Source organism: Manacus vitellinus, unplaced genomic scaffold (genome assembly GCF_001715985.3).
Source record: "Manacus vitellinus isolate BGI_N305 unplaced genomic scaffold, ASM171598v3 scaffold_122_pilon, whole genome shotgun sequence".
NCBI classification, from domain to species: Eukaryota; Metazoa; Chordata; class Aves; order Passeriformes; family Pipridae; genus Manacus; species Manacus vitellinus.
In genome coordinates this window covers 365,175-376,549 of record NW_021938909.1, presented here as the reverse complement: position 1 = coordinate 376,549, position 11,375 = coordinate 365,175, and the positions used below count along the sequence as shown (strand labels likewise).

Genomic DNA, 11,375 nt, shown 5'->3' with positions numbered 1-11,375 from the left:
TGCTGTGCCCCCAGGCCCGCAGTGCCCGTGCCCGTGTGCCAGGGGGCTCAGAGGACGTGTTCAGCCTGGAGGTGCTGGGGCCTGTCCTGCCCCACGCCCTGCGGGCGCTCACCCGGCTGCTGGGCCCGGCCCAGCGCGGGGCCTTCCGTGCCCTGCTCAGCACACACCAGCCCAGCGCCGCCTTCAACTGCTGCCCCCAGCCCCAGGTGAGCACAGCCCTGCCTGGAACGGGGCTGGGGGGCAAACGGGGACACCAACACCTTCCCTGGGAATGGGGATGGGGGGCAAACCGGGACACCAACACCTTCCCTGGGAATGGGGCTGAACAGCAAACTGGGGACACCAACACCTTCCCTGGGAACAGGGCTGGAGAGCAAACGGGACACCAACACCTTCCCTGGGAACGGGGCTGGAGAGCAAACGGGACACCAACACCTTCCCTGAGAACGGGGCTGGAGAGCAAACGGGACACCAACACCTTCCCTGGGAACAGGGCTGGGGGGCAAACCTGGGACACAAACCTCCCCCTGTGCTCACCACTGGCAGCCCCTGTGGCTTGTCATTCCCTCAGAAATGGGATAATGGGAAGAGCAGGAGCTCCCCAGGGGTGTCCAAGGGCATGTTTGGAGGTACAGAAACACCTGTCCCATGTGTGACTCCTTGTTGTGCGTTCCCACAGGAGGCTGTGGGATCCCAGCAGGATCTCCCTGCGTGTGGACTGCATCCCAAGGCTCTGGATGAGCTGAGGCAGTGTCCAACCCTGGGCAAGTCTGCCATCCGCTTCCTGGAGATGAAGGACTATGCCTACACCTGGAAGGCCTAGGAATGCTGGTGCCAGTGCCTGGAGCAGGATGTTCCAGGTGTGCTGTGCTCAGGGGGTGTGGCAGCACCTGGGCAGGTCGGGAGGGACATCCCAGACACCACCCATGGCACAGAAACACTTCCAAGGACTTTTAACAGAGAGAGAGGCTTTGGGCTTCTCCTTTTGTATTTTAGAAAGTCTTTTTTAAATAAAACTCTTCTTTTTATGGGTGTGGTTTGCAGGCAGGTCTGTGCTCCCCCAGCACAGGCACAGTCTGGTCTGAGCATGGAATTCCTGCTCCAGGCAGGAAGTCGTAACCAGTTTGGAACTGGAACCCCCCATGGCAGGAGCTTGGAACAAGATGAGGCTTACAGTGCCTTCCATTTATGGGTGTGGTTTGCAGGCAGGTCTGTGCTCCCCCAGCACAGGCACAGTCTGGTCTGAGCATGGAATTCCTGCTCCAGGCAGGAACTCGTAACCAGTTTGGAATTGGAACCCCCCATGGCAGGGGCTTGGAACAAGATGAGGCTTACAGTGCCTTCCATCCCAGACCTTCTGGGTGGATGGGTTGGAATTCTTGGCAAAACTCATTCCCAGGCTGCTCCCAGCACCTAGTCAGGAGCTCCACAGAGATGGACGGGGGTCAGGGACCTGCAGCTGGGTCCAGCTAAAAGGTGGATATTCCCCAGAGCTGCTCAGGAGAACTCCCAGTCCCACCCCCTGTCCAGGGTTAAAGGGAGTCCTTTGTACGAACTACACCTGGATCACAACAAGGGGGAGGAATTAAATGGCTGCAGCACCTGCTCAGGAGGAATTTCCTGCTGGAAAGGGTGGTGAGGCCTTGGCAGGGGCTGCCCAGGGAGGTTTGGAGTGCCCAGCCCTGGAGGTGTCCCAGGAAGGCCTGGCCGTGGCACTCAGTGCTCTGGGCTGGGGGACAAGGTGGGGATGGGGCACAGGGGGATCCATGGGCTGGGAGGGCTTTTCCAAGAGCAGCCACTACACCTGAGGCAGGAAAAGCTTCTTCTGCCTGTTCATCCCCAGCACAGGAGCTGTCCTGCCCCAGGAATACCCAGGGATAGTTACACTGTGGCTTTACAGGGACTGCTGTGACCTGTCATCCTTGGGGTTCACTGACTCCAGCCCAGATCCAGGCCCTCCCTCAGGACACACAGAGGCTCTTGGAGCATTAAATACAGTCTCTCTTCCTGGAGGAGAACAGGGCAGCACAGTCCCCATTTCATTATTTTCTACACTTTTCCATAACAAATCCAGCAATTAATGAACATTGGACAACCCATTGGTGGGGTGTCCTGAGCAGGGCCAGGGCTTGGACTGGATGATCCTTCCAGCTCAGGATATTCCATGATTCCATGACTATTCCATCACTATTTTCACCCCTTTGATTGGATTTCTCTGCTGCTGGGAAAGAACTCAGGTCTTTACCTTAACACGGGGAGCAGGGACACCAAAGAAGGAGCAGAACAAGTACAGGAGACTGTACATTCCCAGACTGGATCATATCCCAGTGGGAAGCCGGAGCTGCCACAGGAACAGGACCCTCAGCAGCTCCAAGGCCTCAGCTCTGTCAGAGCCCCAGGTCTGGGCAGGAGCTGCTCCCACCCCGGGATGGATCCTGCACCCAAGGGCTGAGACAGACCCCCCACCCAGCATTCCCAGGCTCCCTCTGGATCTCACACACCTTCCCAGCAGTTCAGCCACAGCCTGGAGAAGCTCCAAACACTCAGGGAGAGACCGAAGGCGAGAAGCCAAAGGGAAAAAAGTTTAATTCAAGACAACAACGTCCATGAAAATGAAGATCAACTGAAGCATTTCCAGAGCGCTTGGACAGACTCGGAGGGGCTCTTTTGTCTGCAAACCAACCCCATTTCTCTGCTGCACACGAGACACCAACCCCTGTCCCCTCAGGGCAAGGACAGACCTTGTTCTGTGACAGGCACCAGGAATTCCTCACGGGAAGTTCCTGCCCCAGACCCAGCTCAGATACAACAGCTCAAAAAAAACTTCTCTGGAATGAGCACCTGAACTGTCCCAGTCCAGAAATCCTGGCACCAGCTGAGAGCTGGCAGGAAGGGTGCAGTGCCCTGTCCAGTTCCAGGGGCACGCAGGCAAAGGACTGATACTTCTTAAATAACAGATAAAGTAACGAGGAGGAAAAGCTTTCTAGGTCCTCTCCTGCCCAACTGCCCAAGGCTCTCCCTGGGGGCACAGGATCCTTATGGAAATGTTAAACCCAAAGAGTTATTTTGTAAGAGACCAAAGCAACAAAAATAACCAGACCTGCTCCTCCCACCCCATGGCTGTTGAGAATCCTTCCAAAGCCACTTCTATACTGCGTGTGGTTCTTCCAGAAGGCATTTTGGCATATTTAAATTCCCGGTTCCTGGCTTGGCATCCACTGGAATTACTGTCTGCTGACCAGGGGTGCAGATTATGAACTTGTGCTGCTTTATTGACCAAGTCGGGTACAACAATTGAAGCGTCATCCTACCCCCTCCCCCCAGTCCAGTTGTAGATCCGGTAAAGTTCAAAATTCACATGAACCACAAATCCGTACAGTCGGCATCGGGCAGTGAGTTCACTGGTTGGGAACAGCCCCTCTGTCCCGGGGACAGGCGGGAGCCACCTCCGTGTCCCTCTGGAAGCCTCTCGTCGCCTCGTCCGGCTGTCCCGGAGCGCAGGTGGCCACTGGGGCCCCCCGGGGCAGGGCCGGGGGTACAATCCTGTGCTCTCCAGGGACCTCCCAGCGTCAGCGCTCCACAGGGAGAGGAACTGCAGGAGCTTTAGCCGTGGGTTTGGTTACCGATGCCTCCAGAGCCTGTCCTCCGATTTAGTCGTTTAAGAAATAATTACATCACTAATGTAAACAATATAAACATACCAAAAACTAAGTATGATTTAAATACATTTGGATGGTACAAAAGAAAAAAAAACCTGTGGGCGTCTGTACAGTTTTTACAAGGTGGGAACTGCCGACGTATTTACAACCCGAGGGGCGAACACCGAGAGTTGTGCGGCGCAGGAGGCGCGGCCGGCCCGCCCGGCTCAGCGGTGGGAGGCACTCCTGAACATGGTGGTGTTGACCATGCTCTCCTTTGGTACGAGCCCCATCGCCTGCAGCGCCGCCGTGGCCGCCGTGGCCTTCGCGTGCTTCTTGTTAAGGCTGGCAAAGGTGGGCCGGTACTCGTTGCCGTTGACTCTCACCTGGGGACAGCGGAAGGAGGCCTTGGAAAAGCTGCCAGGGCTCCAAGGGAACCCCTCACCCAGGGCACAGCAATCCAGGGCTGGCAGCACAGCCCCTGCCTGGAATCACAGCCTGGGCTGGGGTGGGAGGGACCTCAAAGCCCATCCACTGCCACCTTCCACCAGCCCAGGTTGCTCCAAGCCCTGGCTTGGACACTTCCAGGGATCCAGGGGCAGCCACAGCTTCTCTGGGAATTCTATCTCAGTCCCTGCCCACCCTCACAGGGAGGAATTCCTTCCCAGAATCCCATCTATCCCTGCCCTCTGGCAGTGGGAAGCCATTCCCTGTGTCCTGTCCCTCCATCCCTTGTCCCCAGTCCCTCTCCAGCTCTCCTGGAGCCTCTTTAGGCCCTGCAAGTTCTCAGCTCTCCCTGGAGCCTTCTCTTCTCCAGGGGAACCCCCCCAGCTCTCCCAGCCTGGCTCCAGAGCAGAGGGACTCCAGCCCTGGGATCAACTCACCATCCTTGGTCACCCCTGAGGTGGCTGAGATGGTTCCATGAAACAGAAACAGGAATTCCCTGCCCTGGGACAGCGACTCAGCAGCAGCTGAGGCAGCTCAGACCCACCTTGAAGATGAAATGCTTGCGGTGATCAGGCCCACTGTCGTCCACCAACACGAACTCGGGGGGTGTCCACCTCCTCTTGTTGCAGATCTCCATCAGCGCAGACACCGGGTGCTTCCCTGGCCACACACACAGCCCAGGCTTCAGTACCAGAGCAGCCCTTGGCAGCCACAGGGTTTGGGGGAACAAATCTCACCTGAAAGATCCTTCATCACCACGTAATGGCCGGACCTCTTCTGGGCCTTCTCTCCCACAGCAACCAGCCCTGGAAACAACACAGTGCAGTTCACATCCCTGATTCCCACCTGATCCCTGTGTTCTCAGCAGCAAAGCAACAACAGGATCAGTGGGAACACCTGGAGACTCCACACGAGCCTCAAGCCTCCCTTTCATCCAGCACTTTTCCCTCTGTTTTTCCCAAAGGCTCCAGGAAGACCCTGAACAAAAAACTCTGAGCAGCCTTGCACAGGCCAGAAACCCCCTGGTTTTCCAGGGAAACCCGGTTTTCCACGACCCCTCTGGAGAAACAAGAGAGGAAGTGAAGAACTGTGTTTTGTGCAGCCCAGGAGTCCCTCAGTCTGCCTCCAACACACGGAGCACAGGAAGGATTCCCACAGACTGGGAAATGTCCCCGTGTGTCCCCTCATGCCAGGAATGACCCCGTGGAGTGGGATCACACACGTGCTCCCTGTATTTCCCAGTGTTCCAATTCCCTCTGTGTGCAGGGTCACAGCCCGGGGACTGTCACCTCCACCCCACTGGGAGATAAGGAAATAGGGGGGCAGAGGAGCAGGAACAGCCCCAGGTGGGTGCAGGGAGCCCAGGTTCTCATGGAGCCCCTGGGAAACACCAAAGCTCCACATTTTTCTTTGGAAAATCTTCCAAGAGTAAGAAATAAAATGAGGAATTGCCAAAAATGCCTGAAATGCCAGTGATTGGCTGTGAGAGAAACCCAAGTTTCTCCCCATGGATTTTGCCATTCTCAGACTTCATCCCCTCCACATTCCTTTGCTTCTTACCTCCAGTGTTCCTGTTGTTTGGGGACTGAGGACAGGGAGATACTGCAAGTGCTTCCAGTGTCTTCCTGCTCCTTCACCTTTGGTTTTGGGTGGCATCTGGGTTTGCTTTGCTTTACAAGACAGTCCTTCCCTCCTTACCAGACACTCATCCCAACATTCCTGCAGCTCCTGAGCAGGGACTTTCCAAGGGGCACGAACCCATGGGAGACAACAATCCCTGAAGGAAAGGTTGGGGGTTTCCCCCTTACAGAATTTTGCATCCCAACCAGCCAGAGAACTCTCCCCACGTTCAAACTCTCCTGTCACTCCAAGGCACTGACACTCAGCTCCACATCTTGTCTCTGGGACCTCAACAAGGAACTTCCAAGAAGCTGCTGCCTCCTGAGTCACTCCCTGGCACATTCCTGGGACTAGGAATTGTATTTTATTTGAGGAATAAGTTCAAAAATGTGTTAAAAATCCTTACAAAACAAACTTGGCTGGGTTATTTATTAACAGACAGATCTGCTTTCAAAAATTCCTGACTTTTCTTTAAAACTCTGCACAGAAATTTTAGAAAAAGGACTTTTCAGTCATTTAATCATTCAAGAACAGTAATGTCTGAAGAACTGCTTGTCCTAAATGGATAATCCCTATCCTGCTGCCTCCCCACAGTGCAGGAAAGCTGCTGCCTCACCTCCCTGTGTCCCAGAGCTGGTGACTCAAAAGGAGAGAGGATTCTGCATCCAGGCAGAATTTTGTGGGAATGACCAGATAAGGTTGCCCATATGATCACAAACACTCCAAAGGCAGGAAATCCAAAGCAAAGCCCAGCTGGCACTAAGGTTATCCCTCTTTTCACATGACTGTCACAGGCCAGGAAGAGGAATCCTTGGCCATCACTGTCACGAGCCACCTTTTGGTTTTAATTCCTTGGCACAGAAAGATTGTACAGAAGAAAAACATGGGAAGAGTTTGGTCATTCACAGAATCCCAAAATCACTGAGGTTGGTAAAGACCTCCAAGATCACTGAGTCCAACCTGCTTTGTTTTCTTCCAAGTTCTTTCTTTCAGTTCTGAGCAGTGACCAAAGCAAAAACAAGCCCTGAAACCCCAGCCCCCCAGAATGGTTTGGGTGGGAGGGACCTCAAAGCCCACCCAGTGCCACCCCCTGCCATGGGCAGGGACACCTTCCACCAGCCCAGGTTGCTCCAAGCCCCGTCCAACCTGGCCTTGGAATAATTCTGAGTATTTCTGTGCTTTGATATCAGTTGTGACCTATTTCATATATTAAAGGTTTGTGAAGAACAGAACAATTCCAGCAGAAATCCTGACTGCTGCAATTTGGCATCCTGGGTTTAAAATGGTCAGAACTTGGATGGGTGTTTCAGGTGGAAAACTGTCCTCCACCTCCAAAGCACCCTGGCCTGGCTGAAGGAGCAGCTCCACGGCCTGGAATCAGCTGGATGGTTCTGCTGGATCCAGTGGGTTTTCCACCTGTGGCCATGGACAGGAAACCATGGACACAGAGGTGGTTTACACAGACAGAGGAGAGATGGCTAAAGCTGCCTCTGGAACCAGCCCTGAGCTGAGCAGGGGAGCCTCCAGCAGATCAGAGCAGAGACGGAACAGCAGGGACACGAAGGACAGACCAGGAACCAAATCCCTGTGGAAGCCCCAAGCCCTGACTGAGGGTGACAGGCTGGGGGGTCTCACCCCAGCCCAGCCCAGGTTCAACTGCACCCCTGCCATCCTGCCCTGCTCCTGCTCCAGCACTGTCTCCAGACCAGCCACCACAGCTCTTCCACAGCCAGTTCCCTGCCTGTGCCTCCTCTGTGCATCCCCCTGGAGCACATCCCTAACAAAGAATCACTGGGAAGCACTTTGTACCAGGGCAGGGGAAGGGCAGGGAAGGCAAAGGACACCTGGCAGAGCTCACAGGCACAAGGACAAAGCCTAAGACAGAACAGGAGCAGAATCCCAGAACGTGTCCCCTCTTGCAGGGCAGGCAGCCAGGCCAGCCTTGCTCCATCAGCAGATCCTGCCCATCCCCAGCCCCGGCAGCTCGGGGAGCCCGGGACACCCCGAGGGCAGGACTCACCTTTGCGGTCTGTCTTGAAGTCCACCATGATGGGCTCCACGCTGCCTTCCTTGTTCTTCCCAAGCCCTTCTCCTTCTCTCCAGCCCATTTTCCTCATCAGCTGAGCTCCCATTCCTCCAGTGACAGGGGCTGCTCTTAAGAACTGATCCTATCCAGAAAAAGAGAAGTAAAACAAGGCCTAAAGTTAGCACTGGGATTTGAAATAGCAAGTGGGAGCTTCCAAAAAATGTTTCTAACAACCTTTCACGGACTGAATTTAAAAAAAAAAATCCACCTGAGCTTTGTGGGTTTTCAGCCCAAACCAGTGTGTGGAACCCGGAATTCACGCGGACACACGAGACACAAATCAATGTTTGGCAAAAAGGAACAACTTAAGGAAACTCTGAGGTGATCCCAAGGTGGCAGTGACCTGTTCCAGACAGATGTGTTTGACCAAGCGACACCCAGCCTGTTCTAAACACTCTCTTTGATCCCAGAGTTCTCCTGGGCTCGGGAAGTGTTCCGTGTGCCCGGCACGGCCGTGCCAGGAGCTCCTCCTCACCCACAGAACACAAGCACATTCAGGCAGGACATTCAGGGCTCTTTAGGTGTATTTAAATCTAAAAAAAAAAACCCTCTCCGAATTGTACTCGTAACACGGCAATTGCACATTCGAGTTCTCCCCTGAAAGTCCACATGGAACAAAGAGCTTCCGCTTTTCCCTCGGGGTTTTTAACGGAAAAAGGCGCTGGGCCCCCCAGTTTAGCAGCAGGGCAGCTGTCCCATTCTTTCAAATGAGCATTTAATACAGGTTGTTAAATGGTGAAAGCTTAACAGAAAGTTTAAACATCCGCTTTGATGTAAAGAACTGTAAAAACTCCTTAAAAGTTACGTACCTAGGCCTCGCTGGCACCAGTGTTGGGAATAGTAGGGCTGGCACTGACCGTGGCAAGGAGGCGGCTACAAGGATTTGACCCTGAAACAAGTTTCCATACAGAGGGGTGAAAGTTCACAGGGTATTCTGTGAACCCTCATCTCTCGTGCCCCCCCGCTGGCCCCAGGAAGCAAGTCAAGCATTTCCATCCCACGGAGACTTGCTGCCTCGGACGCAGTTACCCCGGCACGGAGCGGCTCCAGCGCAGCGCGGGCGGGACGCGGGGATGGCGCTGTGGGGATGGCGCTGTGGGGATGGCGCTGCGGGCACGGCCAGGGCACGGCCGGGCGGGGCTGCCTCGGGCTGGGCCTGCACGGGAACACGGCCCAGGGCTGGCCCAGGGCTGGCCACGGCGCCGGCAGGGCCCTGCTCTCCCAGGGTCACGGAGCCCTGAGTTCTGAGGAGCACCGGCCCCTGCCTTCCAAACACTCGCCCAGGACTGATGGATCCCTCCTTTCCCAACAACCACAGCTCCTTGGTGTCCTGGCATCGACAGAGCCCTGATTTCTGGAGACTCACAGTGTACTGCTTGTCCAAGACTCACAGATCCCTGGTTTCCCAGGATTGATGGATCCCTGGTTTCCCAACGCTCACAGGTCTCTGGTTTCCCAGGATTGATGGATCCCTGGTTTCCCAACACTCACAGATCCCTGGTTTCCCAGGATTGATGGATTTCTGGTTTCCCAGGACCCACAAGTCTCTGCTTTCCCAGAAGTCACATGTCCCTGTTTTCCCAAAACTCACAGATCCCTGCTTTCCCAAGGCTCACAGATCCCTGCTTTCCCAAGGTTCACAGGTCCCTGCTTTCCCAGGACTCTCAGGTCCCTGGTTCCCATTCGTAGGTAACAAACCCACAAGTGTTCCTGTTGCAGAGTCTGTTCTCCAGGGATTCCCAACACACCCCTGTGGGTGGGACAAGGATAACAAGGAGGAGCTGCTGCAGATTGTGGCAGGAATTGCCTGGTCCTTGCCCATCCCCAGGAAACCCTCTGGATCTGCACAGGATCCACATGGGATGGAGGAGCAGAGCTCTGGCTGGGGCACAACAACCAGTCCCTCTGACACAGCACCCAGAGCCCTCCAGAGCCTCTTCCTGACTCCCATTCCCTCCTCCTCTCTTTTCCAGGAATGTCTCATAAGAGAAGGACACCCAGACACAAACCCAGCCCGGGACAGCCCAGCCCCGATCCCGGGTTTGCAGCTCCTTGGCAGTGCCAGAATTTGGGAAATCAGCCCCTGTTCCAGCAGCACCCCTGTGTGTTCAGTTCACAAAGGACACAGAGCAAGTCCTGCTGAGGTCACTGGAATGTCACTGGAATGTCACACGGCTTCCCAACACACCTGGACAATGCCCTGGGCCAGGGGCTGGGGAAGGAGAGAACACAAGCAAAGTATCCTGTTCCCAGGGAAAAATCCAAGCCCTCAGCTCCTACCGAGGGAAAAGAGCCTGAACAGACTCCAGAAACTGGGAAGAAGAGGTTCTGAATTCCAAAGGGCAGTTTATTCCCAACAGCCCTTCACTGGCTGAACTCAGGATCCTGGTGGGAAGTGCAGCAGGAGCTCTGTGCACCCTGCTGACCCCACAGAACAACAGGGAGTCCCACACTGATCACAACCACTATCAATGATAATTATCAATAATCGTTTCACTCCACAACACACAAATACCTGTGCATCCCACTGACAGGCTAAAGGAAGGAATTCTGATTCCAGTGGGAAAGGAGCCACAGGAGAAGCCCACTTGGATTCAGGTCAGTGAGGAAGGAAAGGTTTGCAGCAAGGAAAACTTCCTTCCCTCCTGATTCTGGTTTGGTTTTTTCTTTTAATAATAAAGTGATAATAATTTAATACTAATAAGTGATAATATAATAACAAACCTCTGATGGCCCCTGTACATTGTATTTTTTAATCATTTCATGACAGACCACTTCCCTCAGCCCATGATTTAACTAGTGCTGGGTTTGGAACTCATTTGAAACATAAAAAGGAACAGAAATGGTCACCAAAGCAGGGAAGCAAAATCCACATTTCTTTTCATGTTAAAAACCATCAAAGGCTGAGTGTCCCCAAGCTCCTGAGCTCTGGACCTTTGCAGATTCCAAACTAAGGAGGCTGGGATACAACCAACCCCCAGGTTTCTGAGCACTTGGTGACTGCTGCCAGAATTATCTGATTATTCACAAAGTCAGTTCTCTTTTCCTCACTAAGCTCGATTTGAGGGGGCCTGCAGGACAATTTAATGCCTTTTTCCTCATGTTTTGACCTCAAAATTCCATGAAACCCCACTTCCATTCTGCCAGCACATGGAGACACCAAAGGGTCACATTCCTGTGTCAGCACTTTCTTCAAAGGGAAGGTAAAACCTGATTCCTTCTGAGGGTTTGGAGTGGTTTTAATTCACATTATTCCTGATTTTTCAGGTGATTCTTTGGAGCAAGAATTTAGGAAGCGAAACAAAGCCCTGAAGGCACAAGATGGCAGCTCAGGTACAGCCCAGGGACTAAAGGTCACTTGACCTCCAAGACCTTTGAGTTCCAGGAACAAGCAGCTCTTTGGAAAAACTTGTGCCAAGCTGCTGAATTTTCCGTTAAATCACAGAATATCCTGAGCTGGGAGAGACCCCAAAGGCTCATCCAGTCCAACTCCTGGCCCTGCCCAGGACATCCCAACAATCCCCCCCTGTCCCTGAGAGCGCCGTCCAAATGCTCCCTGAGCTCTGGATCAGGATCTGGAATGT

General features: G+C 54.0%; 2 protein-coding genes across 3 annotated transcripts in view; one reads left to right on the top strand and one right to left on the bottom strand.

The window, feature by feature from the left end:
• Nucleotides 1–1,028, top strand: part of DONSON (downstream neighbor of SON) — a 4,463-nt gene extending 3,435 nt beyond the window's left edge. For both annotated transcript variants that reach the window (XM_029965884.1, XM_029965885.1), the window contains 2 exons: nt 15–206; nt 680–1,028. In XM_029965884.1, the coding sequence (XP_029821744.1) occupies nt 15–206; nt 680–823 (336 nt within the window). In that variant the 3' untranslated portion in view covers nt 824–1,028. The remainder of the gene's footprint in view (nt 1–14; nt 207–679) is intronic.
• Nucleotides 1,029–2,567: 1,539 nt separating this feature from the next.
• The window catches only part of SON (SON DNA binding protein), a 36,287-nt gene continuing 27,479 nt past the window's right edge, over nt 2,568–11,375 (bottom strand). The window contains exons 9-12 of the mRNA XM_029965891.1: nt 7,726–7,873; nt 4,823–4,891; nt 4,630–4,745; nt 2,568–4,024 (exon numbers count right to left, since the gene is read on the bottom strand). Of these exons, the coding sequence (XP_029821751.1) occupies nt 3,866–4,024; nt 4,630–4,745; nt 4,823–4,891; nt 7,726–7,873 (492 nt within the window). The 3' untranslated portion in view covers nt 2,568–3,865. The remainder of the gene's footprint in view (nt 4,025–4,629; nt 4,746–4,822; nt 4,892–7,725; nt 7,874–11,375) is intronic.